Source organism: Panthera onca, chromosome C1, assembly GCF_046562875.1.
Source record: "Panthera onca isolate mPanOnc1 chromosome C1, mPanOnc1 haplotype 2, whole genome shotgun sequence".
NCBI lineage: Eukaryota > Metazoa > Chordata > Mammalia > Carnivora > Felidae > Panthera > Panthera onca.
Window position 1 is genome coordinate 6,550,958 of NC_138346.1, and position 23,090 is coordinate 6,574,047.

The 23,090-nt window shown below is 49.8% G+C and overlaps 1 protein-coding gene across 1 annotated transcript in view; it reads right to left on the reverse strand.

The window, feature by feature from the left end:
• TRPM8 (transient receptor potential cation channel subfamily M member 8) overlaps positions 1–23,090 on the reverse strand; it is a 98,023-nt gene that overhangs the window by 8,212 nt on the left and 66,721 nt on the right. The window contains exons 19-24 of the mRNA XM_078450757.2: positions 22,303–22,444; positions 21,073–21,244; positions 19,761–19,938; positions 9,182–9,372; positions 4,260–4,359; positions 3,137–3,170 (exon numbers count right to left, since the gene is read on the reverse strand). Coding sequence (XP_078306883.1) covers positions 3,137–3,170; positions 4,260–4,359; positions 9,182–9,372; positions 19,761–19,938; positions 21,073–21,244; positions 22,303–22,444 — 817 coding nt within the window. The remainder of the gene's footprint in view (positions 1–3,136; positions 3,171–4,259; positions 4,360–9,181; positions 9,373–19,760; positions 19,939–21,072; positions 21,245–22,302; positions 22,445–23,090) is intronic.

A 23,090-nucleotide genomic window follows, 5' to 3' on the forward strand; every position in this document is an offset into this window, starting at 1 on the left:
CAGGCCCACCGTCCCCACCGACAGTGTCACCGCCAGGCCCTCGGTCGTCAGGAGACCTCAGTCCCCAAGCAGCCTGGGCCGCGGGAGACAGGTCAGCCTGTCCGGTCCCCTGGCTCTCCCGATGACCTCTGACCCAGGCCTGGTGGTGACCAGGAGACCCGAGGCTCTGCCCTGCCCCTCCCTCCCTCCAAAGCCACCCCAGGGGAAGCCACGAGGGAAACAACACGACAACCAAACACAGCCTGCCTTCTCCACACACACAACACCCAGACAAGGCCCAGCCGCCTCTATTCCCAAACCAGACTGTCCAAGCTGCTCTTTGTGGCCACCCCGAGGGCTCGGATTGGTCTTTGAAAGCGTCCGCCAGGTACGTCCTTCTCACGCTGAGGCTTCCCCTGCCCAGGAAGAAAATCCAACTCGAAAGAGGCAGGTTCCCACACAGGGCGGCCCGGCCACCCCCGCTTCCTCCCACTCAGAGCCGTGCCTCGTTAGCTGCCCGGAACCCTCCGTGCTTCTCTGAACTTGGGACCTTCACAGCTGCTGACCCTGCCCCCCGCTGACGCAGACACGGGTGGCCTGTGGGATGCGTGCCAGATACTGCATGAAAATCATCGTCGCCGTCGCATCCCGCACACCTCGGCTCCTACGACCAGCCCGCCCCACAAAGGATCCAGTCGTGACATTTGGGGGCCACATCTGCTTTGATGGCACTTAGCCCCAAGCCTGGCACGTAGCAGGGGCTCCTTCAATATTATGTGCTATGTGACCTAGGCACAGAAGCAGCAGACGACATATTTAAATACAAAAATACATGAGGTAGAAAAGTGAATATATCATTTACGGATATGTATACTATTTATTACACATTATATGTCTAATATAAATCCTCAATCTTAGAATACTATCCCCTGCTGCTCCTTTCATGTATTCTCTTAAAATTCCCTAAATTGTCTGTAGTCTTTAAAAAATATCCAGCAGGGCACCTGGGTGGCTCAGTTGGTTAAGCATCCGACTCTCGGTTTCGGCTCAGGTCACGATCTCGTGGCTCGTGAGTCCGAGCCCAGCGTCGGGCTCCATGCTAACAGTGTGGAAGCTGCTGGGGATTCTCTCGCTCTCCTTCTCTCTCTGCCTCTCCCCTGCTGACCATGTCTCTCTCTCAAAATAAACCTTAAGAAAATGTCCAGCACTTTTCTCTTCCCTCCCCATTGATTATAATCCTGGTACACATCTTCGCACGATCATCCACGCACAGCCCTCAAGTCCAAGAAAACAGGAGTCTTCCCAGCCCCTCCATTAACAACAAACAACACAACTTCAGAAGGAGAGCAGCTGTAACAAAATATACCATCGTGTGATAGCGTGTCCCCAAAGATGGAGGCCACCACCAGTTCCTTTTGGCCCCCACGCAAGTGCCACTCTCACCTCAAGAGGTGGGTCACAGAATCTGGGCCAGCCTTGACCGCTTTGATCAATAGACTCTGGTGGAAATGACATCATGCCAGGTGGAGGCCTAGCCTTCCGGGGCACCGCCAGTCTTTGCTTCCTCGCTCTTGGAAGCCAGCAACTGTGGACGAAGGGGGACAGCCCCAAGACCACCATGCGGCGACAAGCCCAAGCCACAGGGATCAGACGTCACACGTGGGAGAGAAGCCACATGGAGGAGCATAGGGGTGCCAAATCCTGGCCTTGCCACCCACTGAATCCAGCCCGATAAATCCAGCCGAGCCCACAGGAAGCGGAACCGCCCGGCTGATGAGCCCCCAGACTCTTGACCCACAAAAAAACAAGAGCCAAACAAAATGGCTGCTGGGAGCCACTGAAGGGTGGGGGGGTGTTTGTTACGCAGCAGTAGGTAACTAAAGCAAATTGTGATGGAAGCATTTGATTGTCGGCACAAGACAGACCATCATCCGGAGTAGTCGACTCCAATGTTCACAGCTGGCAGTTCCAGAGAAAGGGAAGACGAAGATTCCGAAGGAAGACAAGAGCTACTCTGGGGGACCAGACACAGACACACCGTCCAGACAGGACCTGTCAGGCAGGTGACCTGCCTCGCATCAGGGGCGCCCGGGTGGCCCAGTCAGTTAAGCACCTGGCTCTTGATTTCGGCTCAGGTCATGATCTCACGGTTCGTGAGATTGAGCCCCGTGCTGGGTTCTGCACTGACAGCGTGGAGCCTGCTTGGGATTCTCTCTCTCCCTCTCTCTCTACCCCTCCCCTGCTCAGGTGCTCTCTGTCTCTCTCTCTTTTTCTCTCAAATTTAATAAACTTAAAAAAAAAAAGAATTCTGGTGGTAAATAACACATAAATAACCCCTAAAATTTGAATTGGATAACTTCTCACGAAAGAGCTCTACAAGGGGGTAGCTTTTGGTCATTTCTTCACTCAATAAACATTCATTGAGACCCTTGCGGTCCAGGCAGGGTGCTGGAGAGTCTGCCTTACTCGATGGGGTACCGTCTAGCCACCACACGGCATGGCCCTGGGGCAGAATGTGATTGCCGTCATCCAGGATGCCGTTCTCAAAATACCGTGATAAAACACCAGGTATCATTTCCCCCACAGAGCCTACCAGGGATCCGGTACTTATGAATCAGTTGTAATGTCTGCTAATCCTAAGTCACAATTTCCGGCCACCCAGCTCAGGGAGGACGTGGGCACACTCTCCCCACGCCTAATGCTCACGTGTGTATTCGTGCATTCGCAATGCCCTTCAAATTAAATAGCTAACAAATTAGAGCAGCATCGAGGACGAGCACAGAGGCTCACAGCCTCCCAAATCACTCTTCTGAGCCTCGCTGGTGTTTCTGGAACTGCAGGCATCTTACACCTGCTTTCGCAGCTGAGAGAAAGCGCAGAGGGGGCCCTGGGTCAGACAGACACAGGAGACAGTCCAAAGGTCGGGAAATAGGACTTTAGCACACAGGGGGCTATCTGAGAAGTCACTCCGCTCCAGCCCCCAGACCCTGCACGCTGAACAAACACGGAACAGGGTCACTTCTGTCTTTTTCTCTTTTTTTTTAATAATTGACTTCTTTTGTTTTCAGACCACAACCACTGGCCTCCCGCTGAAAGATCAAAGACAACACAGATTTAAAAAAAAATAATGTTTCCCAAACTATCATCAGAACTATACCTTTGTATCCAGCTGTCTAAACCGATGCCTCATTCTTCAAAGAAGTTAAAAGGGAGACAGAGAGAACAAGAGAAGGGCAGGGGGGAGAGAAAAGGCTATTAGACTCCATTTTACAGTCTTTTAAAGAACAAAACGCCAATCGTTTTCATTTTCAGCTAAATCCGTGTCAGCTACGTCCTCTCGCCGACACCCACACGAAGCGGGATCCCACACTCACCCCCGTCAGAAGTACAGCATACACATGCTATCTCCACTGGCAGAGTTGTGGAATCTGACCTGTAAGGTCCACCCCCCCTTCCCCCCCCATTCCAGAATCAAGATCTCCCAGACCAGGAGCGGAGAAGACCTTAGGGCATCTGCCTTGTCACTCAGAGAAAGAGCATGCCATCCATCCCACATAATAGCTGGGTTGAACTCGGCAAAGGGATTGGTTGTGTTTCTATTTACTCTTTCTTCGCTAGAGTGAATTTTGAGCCATGTTTGGAGCTCTCAGGAAGAGTGACATCATCGGACCGTTAGCCACGTTAACCCGCATAATGAGAAGGGCACCGCTCCTAGAGGCCCTGCATGCCCTTTACTTGGGGACCGTCTACGGATGTAGCTGTGACATAGCTCATTCTATGGCATGTTTACAATGACTCCATGCAACTCATAACTGAGCTTCAGGACTTCTCAAGGACAGCCCGTAACGGACCCACCAAATGGTCCCCCGTTCTAGTTCTTCATCACAGAGACAGGTGTGCGTCACCTGTGAGACGATGCCAATTGCCCGAGATGGGTGGGTGGGTCTTCCCGGAATCCACCTCTGCAGCCATGGCAGAGCGACCCGCGCTCTTGTCACCTGGTTCCAAGGCCCCGCCCTACAGCTTCCAAGTACCTCTTCCCTCCCCGGGGCCTCGGAGGGCAATCGGGATGGCAAGTGGGTGGTCCTGCCCTTCTGGAAAGGCTGATACACGCTCACGTGTTTCTCATCTTCAATTGCCCAGGTAATACCTTTTTGGTGCTTTTTCTTTCTGCCGTAAATTCTCTTCCCAGAGCTTACTCAAAGAAGCTACTTATGTTCTACAAACTTAATGTACGCAAGGGGGGGGCCGTGCAAAGCAGAAGCGAACGACTGACATACTCCTCTGAGGTGTCATTGGCTTTCGTGTTGATCTTGACGAGGTAATTTTCTTTCATGACACCCTCCCAGGCCAGAGTCTCGTTGTCTTCGTTTTTGAAACCTTGAATAATGAGACCAAAAAAAAAAAAAAAAATCACACTGTTTCTTCTGCCCCTTACCTCCTAAATCAACACCTGCTCGTCATTTGGTGATACCCTGGACCCGGAAGATTTAGATTCGTCCCGCACAGGCTGATGTGAGTGACGTTACTTGCTAGTAACAGCCGCAAAGCGATGGAATGCTAATGAATTTCTTGGTAACAATGCAGAATTGGAGCTGTCTGAGTGAAATAGGAATGCAATCTTTATTCTAAACAGAAATCAATCAAAAGCCTGTCTGGGTGTTTTTGTGACTTAGTAAAATCATTTCACCAATGAATTCTGTCCTCACGTTTTATGTGTGCTCCTCTCTCATTTTGATGACATAAAAAGGCTATGTCAACCAGTCGGTTGGATAATTACGGATGGATCGCTACTCTCTCAACCTACAAGGGGCGTAGGGACTTTGGAAGAGAGGACAATAAAGCCCGGACATCATTCCTACCCTTGTGAAATAATACGCAGTCTGGGTGTGGACCTCAAGGAAAATTCTTCCACTCAGTCCTTTTCCTTTCATCTAAGGCAGGGCCTGCTGTAAAACTGGCCTGGGGCATGTTCCAGCAAGATTCTCAGTTCAATTTCTTACAGTACCTGGGCCTCTCAGAAGGCAAGCAAACAAAATCACAGATCAACAAGGCGCCTGCGTTTCAGGTAATGGCACAACGGACAGCAATCCTCCGTACGAACTCGTGGGGGGAAAAAAGCACCTAGGTTCAGGAAGGCGTCCACTTGCGGAAAAAAAAAAAATCTAGTTTTATTTTTAAATTGCCTTCAAAGTGTAAGATCTTCCTGGATTTAAAAAGAATTAATCGGGAATCAAAAGCAGAGCCGATAGGCAAGTCGCGGATTTCAGCAAATCCTATATAGCAAATGCCGGTTTATAGAAAATAATTCCTAACTGGATTTTTTTCCATTGGATTTTTCCTAGCAAAGTGGTTGCCAATGTCTTCTGCTCAAACCGCGATGCATGTAGAAACCCAGTGAGAGCACTTAACAACCAACACGGAAAGGAACAACACACACTCCTGGACACAGAGGGCCAAAGAGTGACAGTGACAAATGAGCGACGGTCACGAACGACAGTGACCAAGACAAAATGGCAAGTTGTTTAGCAGTCGAAATAATGCCGTTGGGATGATGGCATGGCACTTTCACCACCCAACATGGAAAATTAGCAAGGTCTACAGTAATAACTATGGCCTGTGTGGGCAAAGATGTGGATGAACAGGTGTCCCGTAAGTTGGGGAAAAAGATCTGTAAATTGTTACAGCTGCAGCACATGATGGAGAAGGTGGAGGAGGGTGGCAGACAATATCAAAAGATTTAAATCTGTAAGTACCCTTTATCCAGAAATTTCTCTCCTATAAATAACTCCAAGGGGAAAAAAATCAGCAGTATGCTAAAAAATGAAGGCATATAGCTATTTATCGTCATGCCGTAGGACACGGAAAGCACCGAAACCCTCTACGTGTGTAACAGCGAGGGACTGGTGACGTTGAATGTGGCGCATCCGTAGGCCAGGAGAGTCTACGGTTCAAAACTGTCGTACAGGTTGATATTTATGTGTATGGAAAATGTGCATGTATTATTAACTAAATGAACAACTTAGGTTATGGATGTGTCTGTACAGAACAACCTAATTATCATCCACCCACACGAAACTAATAGAATAGATACCATTATGTTAACAATATCTATCTCTGAGTGGTGGCTTACGTGTGTTCTTGTTCTTTCTTATTTACGTTTTTCTGTATTTTTCAAATGTTCCATAAGGAATATGGATTGGTTTTTTCTCATGGAAAGCAATATATTTTCTAACAGTGCAATTACTGGGTAGGGGCGGCATACTTTGTCACTGTTACTTTATGATGTCACCAAAAAGCAGCAAAAATGGAAGCCTGGGGGACGCCTGGGGGGCTCAGTCGGCTGAGCGTCCGACTTCGGCTCAGGTCATGATCTCACGGTCCGTGAGTTCGAGCCCCGCGTGGGGCTCTGTGCTGACAGCTCAGAGCCTGGAGCCCGCTTCGGATTCTGTGTCTCCCTCTCTCTCTCCCCCTCCCCCACTTCTTCGCTCTCTCTCTCTCTCTCTCTCTCTCTAAAAATAAACATTAAAAAAATTTTTAATGGAAGGTTGGATTCTACCTTATCTGAAAAGTTGTTTGAAACATCTTGGCATTTTTCTCCAAAGGACAGTTTTGAGCTTAAATCCCACGACGTCCCGGTGACTTGGAGGCAAGTGCAAGGTGCATTTGGGAAACGAGTTAGCATGGGAGGCTCTGGCAACCACCGAGTTCTGCGGTTTCTGGAATCCATGATCTCCAAGCAGTGACAAATGAATGAATGGCGAGCAGGGCGTCCAGAAGTCTCCAGCGAGTAAACGGGGCCCTCGGCTCGCCCTCTCCCGCCATCACTGTGCCCGGCATGGAGAAGGACCTGTCCCGCTGTGCCCCCCTATTCCCTCTATTTCTTTATTCCTCCCTGAGACTAAGAACTATATGGGGAGAGAGGATGTCATCTTTTTCTCAAATGGTTGTAAGAGCATCATTCTCCCAAGGAAACAGGTGCGGATTCACATAGCTCATTTCTGACCTGTTTGCCTCCTGAAGCTGAAGTCCTGCCCATTTGATGGCCAAATTGGGGGTTTTGCTCCCATTTTTATGTTCTTAGCGCGCTTACTTCTTGACTAAGTTTTGGGGGAACAGAATGCATTGTGTCGTCGAACCCATCCAAATTCAGAAGACTGATTTGCCCTTAGTGATACACTGGATTTTCTGGTTCCACTGATCTTGGACAGAGCACAGGGTACGTGTGGAGAGTGGATCTTCATTCCAAATCCACCTGCCCAGCCCCAGCCGGAATCCAACCAGTGATGGGGATTCACGACCTCACACAGCTATTCATTTCATTTACTGATAATGTGATTTGTTGGACACTGTCTTAAACTTTTACCAACTCAAAATCTTCCTCCCTGAAATTTTTATCCACGGTTCTTTCTCTGGAACCATGTAGGTAAAACTATGGGCCAAGCAGCCCAGCCCTCACATGCTTCTGTTTGCAACTGGTACCCCCAGAACAGAGTTAGTATTTGTGAAGGAAGGAAGACTTTGAGCAACAGGACTGTTTTTACACTGTTTCTTCTCTATGCGCGATAGGGTATATCCCTTTTCGTGCTTTGCTTTCCTTGACTTAAAGTTTGTGACCGAAAAGTTCGTGCTTTTCCTGATGATTTTTAAAAGAAATTTATGGGATGCCTGGGTGGCCCAGTCGGTTAAGTGTCTGACTCTTGATTTCAGCTCCAGTCGGGATCTCACGGTTCGTGAGTTCGAGTCCCACGTCAGGCTCTGCGCTGACAGCGTGAAGCCTGCTTGGGATTCTCTCTCTCCTCATCTCTCTGCCTTCCCCTGCCTGTGCTCTCTCAAAATAAATAAATAAACTTAAAAAATAAATAAAAGAAATATAAAGCCTCTCACGGCCCCGAAACACACGAGCCCTGGTGCCGTGTGTGATGAAGAGGTCAGCCTGCAGGCCTCCCCCAGAGCCAGATTCCCCTGGCTTAAATCTGAGGTCAGAAGGCAAAATGAATGGGCTGGCGGTGCCCTTTCTATCTTTTTCTCTGTGCCCAAACACCCAAATGAATAAAAATAAGCCTCTCCCTCCTTTCCTGCTTAATTTGGTCGAAACGTGTCTGCAAGCTAGGTAGATCTGTCTGGGTCCGTGGCCCCAGGATCAAGTGTTAAGAAAACCTAGCCTAGTGCAGGGAAGAGAGCTGTACCGGGGGAGGGTGTCCCCCAGGGTGACTGAGAATTCCCTGATGATAGATTCTGGCTCCCACAGCGGTGGGGGAAGGAGAGGGAGCCCAGTGGGGACCCTCCTGCTCCTTACCCCTTATCGGGGCTAAGGAGGTGGGTAGCCACGGGAAAAGGAGAGCTGTGGGCGTCCCCGCCTTCCCGAAGGAAGTGGGTCCCCATCAGGGAGAGTCTGCGTGGTGTGGACTAGAGGTTAAGGGGACGCAGCGCTGGAGAAAGTACCGGCAAGCCCTGGGAGTCGAGGGGCCAGCCAGGGAACAGCTGAAGGACCCACCAGGTGCCCACACAATAAAGGGTCAGTTGTGCACACACGCCAGGTCACAGAGCACGGAGCCGGCCTAGAGCAGTACCACTGTTTCCAGAAAAGACTTTCTGCTTCTTTCCCCTCCTCCCTCCCGGTGCTCCAGCCCACAGAGGGTCCGTGACGGCAGCTGGCGGGTGGGAGAGAAGGGGCGAAGAGAGAGGCAGAAGCCAGCGGCCCACACTTCCTTCCAGCTCTACCAGCTGAGAGGGGGTACAGCAAAAAGGGGAGCCTCCCGCCTGCATGGCCATCAATGGGCTGGTGAACAGACCAGACCGTATGTGCAGTGAAGTAATGGTAAGATTTTCGATTTCGCTCAGAGCGACCAGTAAAGTCAGGAGCTCTGCTGGGGCGGGGCTAACGTCTACCAGAGTCGACATCTAACGGAAGCAAGACCGAAGTCGCGTCTCCACGTCACGCTTGTTCAACCTACTATTTGCACGATTATGATGCTCACCCGAAAGTTATCCCCCCAGAATGAGACCGGCCCACAGATCTGCAACGCTCCCTTAACCTACTCTCTCCCTCGGGTAATTCCCTGTCTCTACGGACATACGCACGGGAGCGAGGCCGTGACTATGACGAAGCCCCTTCCCGCTGCCCCGCGCGGACCTGGCGCGCGTCCCCCACGACCAATCACTGCTCCTGTCCCCGGGCACGGAACGGACAATGACTCACAGCAAGGAGAAGGCTCCGTGTTTTTCCTCTTACAGCAGCACTGGAAACACTTCTTCACCACCATGTAGAAGTAGGCAAAGACCACAAAAGGGAAGGGGATGTTCAGACGGTTGCAGTACTCTTGCACCAGGAAGTATCTCTGGAACTTCCAGACCTGGTCGTTGTTCTCCTGGACGGTGCCCACGGTGTAGCTGGTAGGAGGGGAGACAAGGTCAAGCCTCAGCCTGCCACGCGCCTCCTCATTTGATTGCCAAACACGGTGGCATTGATAACGAGGCATGACTGCGATATAGCTTAAATGATAGCTTAAGTCCAGGCAGGGGAGGAGAATCCGTGCCGAGACCGGGGCCAGGACAGCTCAGCGTCGGGCACTCTTCAGTTGGGGCTGGGCCAGAATTGTGTCTACGGCTTTGGGGTCTGGGGCTTGGGGTTTTAGCGCACAAAAAATACTGTCCAGGGAACTTTTAAAAAGCTTTTTACTTCAAGACCTTTCAAGGATTCCCTTCGGTCGTCGGTCTGTTATTGCGTTAGTCACAAAGAGGCGAAGGTATCGACTCTCTTAGGAACAATTTGCTCCTCATATGTTGCTAACGGGAGTTTAATTATAAACAGTCTGGGAAGGAAGTTTGTTCATATTTATCAAGGGCCTTAGAAATGTTCATCCCTTAGGGGATGCTCTATCTCCAAAGGATTTGGTTGGACAACTTAACTGAAGAAAACGATGAAGCATTTTACCAATTGGGAAGTTCAACCATCCCTTAGGGGCACCTAAGCAGCTTAGTCGGTTAAGCCGCCAACTTTGGCTCAGGTCATGATCTCACGGTCCATGAGTTCCAGTCCCACGTCAGGCTTTGTGTTGACAGCTCAGAGCCTGGAGCCCGCTTCAGATTCCGTGTCTCCCTCTCTCTCTGCCCCTCCCCTGCTCACGCTCTGTCTCCCTCTCTCTCAAAAACAAAATAAACATTAAAAAAGAAATGTTCATCCCTTTGATCCAATGACTTGACTTCTGGAAATTTAACCTAAGACTATAGAGGTACTGAGAAAAGGAAATATATCAAAGGATATACACGCATGGCCATTTGCCACAACCCTGAAAAAAACCAGCTTCCCCAACCTCCCACCTCAATAGAACGGGACAACAGAAATGCTCAACACTAAGAAAACGAATCAGCCATCATGGTTAATCAATAGGACTGCATTACGTGGCCGTTCAAACGAATGATTACTAGTAATTTTTATACTATGGGGAAAGGCTTATAACACATGGTAAGTGAAATAATTAGGCTCAAACTCACACTTACCACACCATCTTACTACGTGAGTCACAACTCCCAGGGAGAAATAAATCCGCCAATCACAGTGGTGATCTCCAGCCCACATCGTGAATGTTCTCTATTCTCTTTTGTTCCCTTCCTAAGCATTACGCAATGGGCATGAATTATTCACGTAATTAGAAAAAACAGCCACTGGCCAGAAGAATGTCTCATTGTGCCACTGATTTATCAGTTACAGATCAAACCAACCATAACACAGCTAACGCTGTGCACCAGACGCTGCTCGAAGCAGCCTACTTCTACTAACGACGTCATCTGCAAACAGCTCTCCATGGGATAAGAGTCCTACTTTCGTCTACGACGGACGGATCAGAGAACTGAGGTGTAGCAGGCATAGGAATCTTGTCTGAATTTCCCAACTGGGAAATGGTAAGGCCAGGCCTTGGGCCCCGCGGTCCTGCCCAGCGTCTGTCTGCCTCATTACCACATAATACCACCTCCCAGAGTAAAGCAGGAAAGGTTCTGAGCTATGCTGTGTCTCCAAAGGATTTGGTTGGACTACTTAATTAAAGAAAACGATGAAGCGTTTTACCATTTGGGAAGTTCAACCATCACAGATACTTGTATTGCTGATATCAAATAACCACCACCTCCCCCCACCCCTGCTGCCCCGAGAGCCAAAGAAGCAGCAATCAGTCTTTGAAATCTATAAGCAAATTCTGACTGGGGTTGCATTCAATTCTCCCAATTCTGGGTAAACACTTCGCAGGCCAGGCCTGGATGAGGTGACCAGGCAGGGGACCCGGGTCTGTCTGTTGTGAGACCTCATTCTTGCCCCGTGGCACGCTACGATCTAAGGCTTAAATACCTTTAGCTAAGAAACGATCACACACACGGGCAAAACACTAACCTACACAGCTATGGCTTTGGTTACAAAAGCTTGGCTTTGCTCATGCTGGAGCCTGCTGATGAAAGGGACACCCCGGGTCCTGGATTCCGTGCAGGACTGGTGTCAGCGGCAGGTGCCCCTTCAGCACCTGTAATAAGCCCAGCCCCAGGGAGCCAGCCGTCTTTGCAGGAAGGGAATTCATGCTCCTTGAACATCTATAACACATAAACTCCTACACGAGGCACATAAGACGGTCGCTTGGCTGATTCTCATGTCAATTGTGTCCATTCTATGCAGATTTTTTTTTTAGGTGGAAAACAAGACTGTGCTGTACGAGACCGGAGCAGAGTGAATTCGGCAGCTAGCTTGCAGTTTCTTCCGGATGTAGGTCAGGCTGCTCTGAGGCCACCACCAACATCTTTATCTGTCCTCGCGGGTCCCCGCTGGCTCTTCAAACGGCACCGTAGGCCCCTGCACTGAAAGAGGGGAGGGTGGCGGGCACACCCCGGATTAATGAAGTCCAGGCTGAGAACTTGCCAGAGGTCCGTCTGTTACGTTGTGACAGAACAAATGCCACCATCCAAATCACTGTCACTGGAGGGTCTCAAAATGCTGACGTAACTAGTCAAACAGGCAAAAGCCACAGCATCCATTTTAACGCATCAGATGTTGTTCTCTGAGGTTCCGCCCGGAAGGAATCAACCACTCCTGTGGAAGGGAGGGACGTGTCGGATGCTTTCGAGCTGGGGGAGCCGGCCTCTCCGGCAGGTGGACCTCTCTCCCTTCCTCGGGAGCTCGGCACCGCACTCGGGCCAAGAAGAGTCCCAGTGGGAAACGATTTGCATCTTGGCTTCTTAACTAGTCGCTCAGAAGCTGCGAGAACATCCCATGTCTTCCGGGTCATCTAGAGAAGGGATTGGCCAGCTGTGACCGGGGGGCCAAACCCACCCCCCACCCCCACTGTTCTGCAGGGATCGCCACATTAGAATGGTCTTTGCCAAGCAGAAAGGTGGGGGTGGGTGCTTGGCACTGGGCCAAAGCCAAGACCCTAGCTGGCCCTCACAGGAAAAGTCGCCAGTCCCTGGTCTAGAATGGATTTGGGCCCATGCCCATAAACTAAGGTCTCCATTGGTATCATCCTCCTGGGCAAACAGTACAAACCCTTATCTGCATCCCAGGGGGCGACAGCGAGCCAGCTGATTACCGGACTTGAATACCCAAAAGCCACTTTGCATAAATAACACATTTCTGGGGTTGGCCATGCTGGGGCTTATTTATACTGAGGCCCACCTTCCCCACACGGCAGGAGCTTCTAAACTTCTCCACCCCTCCCCCCGCAGATGAGTTCCGGACTCAGCCAAAGAGAGAGACATGAGCGTTCCCCAGGGAAGGCCGATCGATAATTGAGCACCGCTTCAAACTGCTTTGTTAAAATAATTTTTATATTCTTTAGGCACTGCATTCCATCTCTGTAAAAGGAGAGGCAGGATCCTGGTGCCAATACGTGAGCACCACCCCCCTCGGCAAATGTCCAGAGCAACTCAGACACCATCTCTCCCACCCAGGTTCTGGGCATCTCCCTGTCGGCCGCTGACCATCCAGAGCCTTCCTGGAGAGGAAGTCCACGATGTTCCCTTTGACCCTACGACTCCACGGGTATCATGTGCCCTCCGCTACCCAGCTGGTGGGAGATCTGCAGTGATGACTGAGTTCGGTCCCCTAAGACCACCCAAGTGCCTTCTGTGGAGCAGGACTGAGGAGGCAGGAACCTCACAGGGACACAAAGTTTCAGAGATTTGCTGACACTGAAAATGTTACCAAGAGATAACAAATGTTTAGGATTCAGATAGCCTTGAACGTAAATGAGATCCAGCAGCACGTTAACAGGATAATATGCCATGACCATGACCAAGGAACAGAGGATGACTAAATATCAAGATCATTTATATAATATATCATTTTCCTAATACATCGCAGATCAAAAGGAAACATGCCATTTCCCTAGCTGCTAGAAAGTCTTCTGGCAAAGTCAACATCCATTTCCGATTAGAAAAACTAAAAAAGAAGTAGGAGGAAAAGAAAGGAGTTTAATAAATAAGAAACAGGAGGAAACTTCCATGGCACAATTTAAAAAAGGAGAGAGAGAATAAAAGAATTCAGTAAGGAGACTCATTCCAAAATAAATAAGCAAATCTTTAACAGCCTTCCTACATGTCAAAAATTACTTACTGAAAAAAAAAATAGGAAACAATGTCTTGTTCACAATCACAAACGGCTAGGAGAAAAGGTAACCAAAAATCTTCCAGATCCATAGAGTAAAACTGTTAATCGTCACCAGGAAACCACGTATCTTTGAAAAAGTAGAGAATCACACCATTTTTTTCTGGATGGTAAGATACCATTTTTTTTTTCAGCATCCCCTGAATGATTCTGTCAAGTTCACATCATCACAATAAAATTCACAAGGGTTTTTTTTTTTTTTTGAAGGGGAAAGAATAAAGAGTTTTGGAAGATGAGCCTTAGGCGCCTCCCTGTTATTAAACGTACAAGAAAACCCAGGAAAAGTTTTGAATGAGAATAAGGAGGGGGACTTGCACAACAGATGCTCAAATCATTTTTTTAAGTCAGTAATTAAAGCCATTTGGTAGTAAAAACCAAAATAGACTGATCAACAGACCAGAACAGCAAGTCTGCCAAAAAAAATCACGAAGAAAAAGAAGACGCTAAAACAATGGCAGAATTTTAGAATGAACTGAAAGACGAGAAACTTGCCAGCTAGATCTCAATCAGGAAACACCTCCTCTGAGCTTTTCGCAGATTTCACACGCTTTCCATCTGTTACTTCTTCCCAGACACGCCAGCAATATCCGGCCAGACCTGCCCGGTGGCCTTGGCGACCCCGACTTCTGCTGCCTCCCCCCAGACCCCTCCTGCACATCTCTGTTCCCCTCTCATTCCACAAGATCAAAAAAACAGGTTCAAAGTCAACAGTAAGAGACAGCCAACCATTTCACTACGCTGATTTTTTTTTTTTTTTCAGAGAGAGAGAGAATGAGCAGGGGATACAAGCAGAGGGAGAGAGGGGGAAAGAGAATCCCAAGCAGACTCCACACTCAGTACAGAGCCCAACACGGGGCTCGACCCCACAACCCTAGGACCAGGACCTGAGCCGACATCAAGAGTCAGACGCTCAACCAACTGAGCCACCCAGGCGCCCCTCACTACACTGATTTTGGAAGTGCAAACTCAGTTTAGTGGTTTGCTCTCAGAATCACACGACTAAGACTGTGCCCTGTGCCCTGCATCAAGACCCAGCAGATGTTCCTTCATCTGTGAGAAAATGTCCTACTTCTTTAACGTGGCATAAAAGACACCCCACAACCTGGCCGCTGCCTCCCTTTCCACCCCCTTCAGTGGCTGATTCTCCCCAGACTAGCTTTATCTCCCCTGCTTCGCCCCCCCACCCACCGCCTTGAGTCAGGCTGTGAGCTCCCCCCAGTAAGGGGTCCTCTGAGTGAATGTTACCTCTGCTCAGTGCCACTGACCCTGGCCCCACCTCCAATGTTCTGTCACACCTAATAACGCTGCCCTGATCTCCACAGTCTCTGAAAACAGCCTTTTTAGTACTTCTTATATAATATTCTATTATAATATGTTATATTACATAATATCGTTATACTACCTTATGTTATGTATTGCATTATATCGCACATTGTACCATATCATACTATATGAATATGTCTATGTGCCCCTCAACTCCTTTAACAGCACAGACTTAACTTCTCTCTGCCTCCAACTCCTCATCTGCAAAGTGATAAGAAAGCCACACCTCCACCAAAATGGTCAATGACAGGCACCTGCATGGCCGCACCAGAAGAGAATCAGTAAACACGAGCTATTCTTAAGACCACATTATCTGCTCTTTTTTTCTTCTCACCCCTTTCAACAGCGCCCCCTAGCCAGCCGAAGTGTCACCCAAACCTCTAGTTGGTCCTGGTGATTATTTTCTTTTTTTCTACTTTTCTGCATATTGTAATGAACGCATATTCCTCCTAAGATGGAAACATATTTTGGTTACAGAAATACTCCTAGATGAGGACATGTTTGACGGATCCCCTTTGGGAAAAAAAGGCAAAGGGTGGAATATCTCCAGGACGGTGCCCGTGAGCATCACGGCTGCGTGTCAAGATGACCCAGAGTCATCTACTGACTGTAAGTTCACTTCATGCTCTGATGAGCTGCACAGGGCCCGTGATCGATAATTTTAATGCAGAATAATCACAGAGGTTTACATCCATTACCTCTCCCGTTGAATGCCATCTAGAGAGCGTTCGAATGCTGCTTTAAAATTCCCAAGTGCTCCTTTACATTACAGTTCATAAGGTTGCCGTTGTGTACGGTTAAGCTTTCACACGAATGCTTGGATGTGATGTGAGACAGGGGTCACCGCCTGGCGGCCACTGGCCCACAGAGCCCAGAACAGCTCCCACGGCCGTCAGAAACAGTGTTCCGAAGATTCCGCCCAAGGGTGGCGGGAGGGTGGCTCCTGTTACTCACAAGTTCCCAGACAGGCATCAACAAAGAAAAGGTCTCTGGTTTAACCCGGGACTATTCTCTTTTCTTTTTTCTTTTTTAATTTTTTACGTTTGTTTATTTAAGTTGAGAGAGAGAGAGCGAGTTAAGGGGGAAGGGGCAGAGAGAGAGAGAGAGAGAGAGAATTCCAAGAAGGCTCCGTGCTGACAGAGGCGGGGCTCAAACTCACGAACCATGAGATCATGACCCGAGCCTAGGTCAAGAGTCGGACGCTCAACCAACTGAGCCATCCAGGCACCCCTCACCAAGGACTATTCTAGGAGACCCCCCCAAGGGGAGGGATGCCCCTAAGTTGTCACACCTAAGCGCCGAATAGGGCAACGGTAGGGTACCGCGCCATGGTTGGGTGTCTTGGGGAGGAGGATTGCATTCAAGACCTGAATGGACACAGGCAAGCTGGACGGCCGTGTGGCCAGACCCATGGCCAGGCATTCACTTCCTCAACCTGAAAATGACACGCTGGGCTCCAGTCCCTCCAGGCTCCGGATTCTATCAGTTCATCATTATAATGCGGATAATGGATTAGAAATGTGGCAAGGTCCTCCCTTCACAGCACACAGACCCAGGGCAGATCTAAGTCATATTCTACTCTGTGCCTCTCTGAGATTTACCGAATTAGTGCAACTCAGATGTCACGGCTTTGGGAGCTATCAGCCCCTTTGGTTAATTTCTGGGGAAACTGCATGGTGGCCAGTTTTCACACGGCCTGTCCCGTGATCGGTGTAAAGGTTGTAAGGGCGTGTCCTCCCTCCCTGGTTTTCATGTGGACACATAATCACCCAGCAGCTGCCACTCTCTCTGCAGCTCAGACTGGGACCTCAGGCAGCATGACCCTGTGTAGCCTCTTGACTCCCGAGTCCTTCCCTGCCTGGCCATCCGTTGGGGTGGTGACGGAGAGGGTTGCACATTCTCTCCCTAGGTCCACGTGGACACAACAACCACATGATCTCCGTGGCCCCCCCAGGCACAGAACAGACATTATACATCTATGTGCTACAGCCCCCGCTGGTCTGTGACCCATCAATGACACGTCTCAGGAAATGGAAAGACCTGGCAGCCAAGCTCCCAAGGCGTAACTGAATAATGAACTAAACACAGGAAGGGCCCTGTTCTCATTCATCCAACCCACAAAGGTCCAGGTGCTGAGCCTGACCCGTCTCCATCCTCTAGAGCTTACGGTCCAGAAGGACAGAAGGTTGTCACTGTGTGGGGGGGTGCGGGGAGTCTCTACACAAAGTGGGGAGGGCATCAGGGACCACTCGGGCAGAGGATGATGCTCAGCTCCTTAAAAGGCGAGCAGGATCGGGGCAAGAGACAGGCAAGATGGAGTAAGTAATCCCGACAGAAGGAACAGCACTTGCAAAGCGTCAGATGTCGTAGGTCACCACCCTGTTTCAGGACGGACACCCAGGTGCTCCCCAGGGACAGACCGTGAGATGTCTGACTGTTGCTCAAAAGCCAGGTCATGCACAGCCTTGGAAAAAGCTGAAGAACCTGAAATTTACCTCAAAAGCCATGGGGAAATACCGACATCCTCTCAGAATTTTAAGTAGAGCAGTGACATTTTAGAAACATTACTGCGGCCACAGTGTAGAGGTGGGACCGAGGGAGGACGTCTTTGTACACGGGTAGACCAGATGGCCACTCACTGCTCAGCCTGCTAGATGGGTGACAAGTCCAGAGGCATGTGGCCCCACCCACCCCTGTGCAAAAGGAGGCCACAATCCTTGTGTCTCTTGGGAGCCCAGGGCTCTATGCAACAGTTGTCTTTTTCTTATTTTTTCTCTACATTATAGAAGCTTTATGCGATTACTGTAACAAGTGAAATACATACCTGTATTTTTTTTTTACATGTTTATTTATTTTTGAGAGAGAGAGAGAGTGGGAGCCGGGGAGGGGCAGAGAGAGAGAGAGGGAGACACAGAATCCGAAGCAGCCTCCAGGCTCCGAGCTGTCAGCACAGAGCCTGACGTGGAGCTCGAGCTCAGGAACCACGAGATCATGACCCTAGCCGACAAAGTCGGATGCTTTACCAAATGAGCCACCCAGGCACCCCATACATTTGTTTTTTTAAATTAATTGTACTAATTCTTTTAATTTCTTGGTTTTTACTGCAAGAAAATGAGATTACACCATAAGAACTAGTCTGCAATTTGCTTTCTACATTTAACAAAATATCATTCTTTCAAGTCCATAAAAAGAGATCTATCTTTTTTAAAACCTGCGCAATACTCTGTCATCTGTAACAAGTTTCTTTGGCCATCCCCCCAGCCAACAGGCATCAAACAATGATCCAACAAGCATCCTTGTATATATGTCCTTAGGATAGAGTCCCAGATGCGAGAGAGCTGCCTCAAAGATTTGTGTGTGTTTTCTTTTAATAATTCTTTTCATATCACTTTCCAGAGACTGAGAGGCAATTCACATTGCCAGCAGCGATGTCCATTTCTCAGCATCACCCCCAACACAAGAGGCTTTTTGAAATTTCTGTAGATCTGATGGGTCCTAAGCCAGCATCTCGTTGGCTTTTCTGGCCTTTCCCATCGACAAGACGGAGGCCCTTTTCGTGTTTCCTTCTCTGAATTGCCGTTCCTCTGCCAATTTCCTATTGCATCATCTTTCTGCCATCCACCTGCAGACGCTCTTTCTATATCGGGAATTAAAAAGTCTTCGTTCCTCTCATGCCACCGTTTCCTCCAAGCTACCACTTATCATGTGACTTCACCTGAGCTTTCCTTTACCTTCAACACGTGCCGTACGAAACCAACGGTGTTTACCTTGCCTTTCGTCGTTGCTGGGTTTCTGACTCCGACAAGGTGTTTCTCTTCCACCCCAACGTTTAACAACGATACACTATTGCTAAATTTTCTGTCTGTCTGTGCTGGGATCACATACCCAAAATGACTACCTACCTTGGGGCACCTGGGTGGCTCAGTTGGTTAAGTGTCTGACTTTTGATTCCAGCTCAGATCGTGACCTCACAGATTCGCGAGTTTGAGCCCCACATAGGGATCCACAATGATAGTGTGGCGCCTGCTTGGGATTCTCTCTCCCTTTCTCTCTCCTCTCTCTCTCTCCTCCTCTCTCTCTTTCTCTCTTGGAATAAATAAACTTTAAAAAAATGACTACCTGCCTTAAAACAACAACATACAACTAAGTAGCTCGCACTGAAACTACCACAGAAACCCGGTGAAACCCTCTTAAGAAAGATGAAGGGAAATGAAGACCACGATTTTCTGCAAGTATTAGGGAGAACTGCCAAAGGCAATGAAAATATTTTAGAGTCACCGTCGCATTCTCTCTTCACCTCATGAGACATGAGCCCCGAAAGAAAGTCACTCTCCTGACTCTGCTCTCATGATTTGTATTTAAACTGAAAATTGTTAAAGCAGCCACTAACTAGAGGCTGAGTCCTTTAAACCCTAGAATCCAAGCCACCGAATCCCTAGAAAATAAAGACATCGGAGAGGAGCTGAACCCCACTGCATCGGTATCACGTCCACATCGTGGCACCCGGGAAGACGGCTACGTGGACGCTAGACGTACAGAGTCTGGATGTGCTGGAGGGCGTTACAGGTACGTGTCTTTGGTGTCATAGAAACTGGCAGCACAGCTCACAGGGACTCGCTCGCTGTGTTGTCAATATAGTCCCTCGAAGGCCGCACCCCCTCCCGTCCCCTATGCCCTAAGCTCTCACCTAACTCCCTCGCGGGTGGGCTTCTAAGATCTTGCCCCCGGTGCCTCCGGCCCCGCCTGGTACCGTGAACACCCGGGAAAGTCACGACCGAGCACGTGCTCAGACTGGACGCGAATGAGCCCGTACCCGAACATGGCGACGAGCAGGTTGACCAGCAGGATGTTGGTAGACAGCATGTAGATACACACGAGGGGGATGGTGATCCACTCGGGGAACCGAGGCAGATTGTGCTCGTCCAGCTCCACACACAGCGGCTTCGACTCATTGCCAGTGAAGGTGCAGTGGGCAAAGTCGTACGTGGTACCTGCGGACGTAGAAACCAAGAGGCAACGTGAGGACCCTCTGGAAGAGGCAGTGCCACGGCACCTGCGGTGAGGGGGTGGGGGACACAGGACAACCCAATGAGGATGGCTTGGGGGGGGATGGCGATGATAAAAAGCGTTTGGGTTTCGTGGACATTTAATACCTAATCAACAACACTAGCCAATGGATTGGAGGTGAGGGATGAGGTCACAGGAGGGGTCAAGGATAGGATTTGCACAACTGAGTGGCAGAGCCCAGATGGGGGGGCCTTGAAAAAAGTCCCAGTCCTCACAAAGGACTAACGCTACTGGGGCGCAGTGGGTCTAAAGCCACGAGGATGAAACGTACTCCCTGATGAATAACGGTGAGCACAGTGTGCAGAAGGGAAGTTAACGATAGCAAGGTGCCTTTCCATCACGCACAGGAAAAGAGCTAAAGTCTTGGAAAAGGCCGCAGCAGAAGAGGCCAGGGCTGCCCGAGGCCACAGGGCTAATCGAGAAAACACCAGGGAGCTGCGAAATGTGACCAACAGGGCAGGGGAACATCGGGATCACTGTGTCGTGGCAGGACCGAACACGACAAGCCCGGGCTGTCGTCGGCATCACAAACATGCTTTCGACAGCTCGTTCAAAACACACGCTGGCCTGCACATGCCCCACTCCTTCCTTACGTAAGCTGGGTGTGGGCACATCCGTGTCATCCGTGCTGCCACTAACCTGCCTCCAAAAGAGAGCTGACCGTGGGCCACAGCTGGATGTTTAAATTCCAACCGCCAGTGCAAAAATTTCAATATTGCTCCTTTTGAAATAAATGGGCTCCCAGTTATACAAGAGAGTACAGCTCACAACACCTGTTCCTAAACTAGCGAGGCTTGTTGCTGTCAACTGCCACATCGCTGTTGAAAACACAAGAAACGCTATTTTTTGAGAAGTCGAAACGTCACAGACTACGCTGCTGAACACGTCTGCAAGGCGGGCGTAGAGTCCTGCTCAAAGAAAAGGTCGTGAGGGTCAGCGTCCACTCCCTGGTGTTGACTCAACGCCAGCTGTGGATCAGAGCAGGGAGCCCTGGAGGCCGGTTCCGGAAGCAACCCCCCTACCCCCGGCTGTCCCCACCCGGGCCGGGTCAGGCTCACCGTCCACGTCGCTGGGCACTTGGCCGAACATGGCCAGGTAGGGCTCGTAGATGACCGAGCGGAATATCCACCTCCAACGATGCTCGTTTTGCCTGAGGATCCCTTGCCTGGCCACGCCAAAGGCCACCATCCACACCGCAAACAGGAACAGGAAGAAGAACACGTCAATCAGCTGTCAAGGGAGGACAAGAGAACAGAGTCAGGACCGTGCCCCGCGGGTGGCTCGTCTGCTCAGCTGACCACAGGGAAGGGTCGAAGTTCCAGTCACCCTGCGTTCCCCCTAATTTGCCACCTTTGGGTCTTGGGACAACTCTTTTCCAGAATTAAAACCAACGGATGTATTTTGGCTTTAGGTCTCCCAACCAGCTCAGCCACAGAAACCTTCTGGATGAGAGAGCCCAGCTCGAGAGCAAAAGAGGGGCCTAATTCTGGAGCACCTGTACCTCTACTCCTCATCAGGCTCCCTTTCTTTAAACCCCTACATCGCGTCCTCGGTATTCTTTTTTTTTTTTTTTTTAAGAAAAATTAAAAGCTGTCTTTATTAGACAAGAACGCACGGTTTAATTTCTTTTTTGACTTTTTGCACACACAGCATGACTTCATGGTGACATGGTGCCTCAGATATGCTTTGAATTAAAACCGCAAACTCAGAGGACCTCAGCGTTGGAAAGCAACCTCCAGATGAGCTAATCCAAACGCCCATCTGACTTACAGACAGAAGCACGGGAGGTTTGGGTCATCTGGAAAACAAGCTTAGGAAACCCGCATCGTCAGTGGATAATTATCTTTCTGTTGGACGTCCCTGTGCAAGGGGGCTGGTGGGGCTCGTCCTACATCTATACTACGTGGCTACAGAATCGAAGCTCTGATCATCGCTGTGCTTCTAGCCCCCTGCACGCTTCCAGACGAACATTAACCTCTGCGGTCCGCATCTGTAAGATGGGTATAAACGTCGCACTCCTGCCTCTTCTCTGAGTTGTCCAGACTCAAATGAAAACAGCTGGTAAAGACTGACATCTGGACAGATCGCTTCACTGGCAACACATTTAATTAGCCACTTGCTCTTACCAGCCACCTGTTAAATTTTAAACCGGGGGAGGCCCCTGATGAAAGCACGTCGGAGACAGCAAACCTTGCCAACTGTGACCTGCGGGGGGACCAAGCCCCTCTACAGACAACTGGAGGCGTCTAGCAAGCAGAATGCGAACCACAAACACCCTCCATTCTTACCATTCTCTGCAACATGATAATCTTGGGTCCTAAATTTCTGCTTACGGTGAAAATGTGGATCAACCTTAGAGTGAATATGATATAATCCAGGCAAAAGATCACCCGTCCGGAATACAAAGAGGTTTTATTCGAAGAGTGGAGCCTACGGAAGGAAGGGAAGCAGGGCCCGTGAGACTTTGACAAAGGAGTTCAAACTTTTGTTTTTAAAACTGATTATTTATTTTTGAGACAGAGAGAGACAGAGCATGAACGGGGGAGGGGCAGAGAGAGAGGGAGACACAGAATCGGAAGCAGGCTCCAGGCTCCGACGCGGGGCTCGAACTCACGGACCGCGAGATGGTGACCCGAGCTGAAGTCGGACGCCCAACCGACTGAGCCACCCAGGCGCCCCTGTTTTTAAAACTGACCGAACACGAAGAAACAGGGTCAGGGTGCCGAGAGTGAGTGGCAGCAGACCAAGGACAACACGTGTCAGTCACTGAGGACCAAATGCCCTGGTCTTCTGCCCTCGTGGCCCCCGGTGGAGCAACGACAGGGCACACAAGGCTTGCAGAGGTTTTTGCCGCGTCCTCCTCAAACTCTACCCACTGCAAGAACGCCGTCGCATTATCGCTAACTTCCTGGCTCCCTCTGCCACCATGATGATCCCGGTCCCCAGCCCAGACCAGCCACTTGGGACTAGGTTCTGCCAGGTTTCCCCTAATGAGACCTCACCTCATTTGCACCAGATCATTTGACTCACTGACCACCTGCGAATGTGTTAATTGGGAGCCATGTGTTCTCGCCGC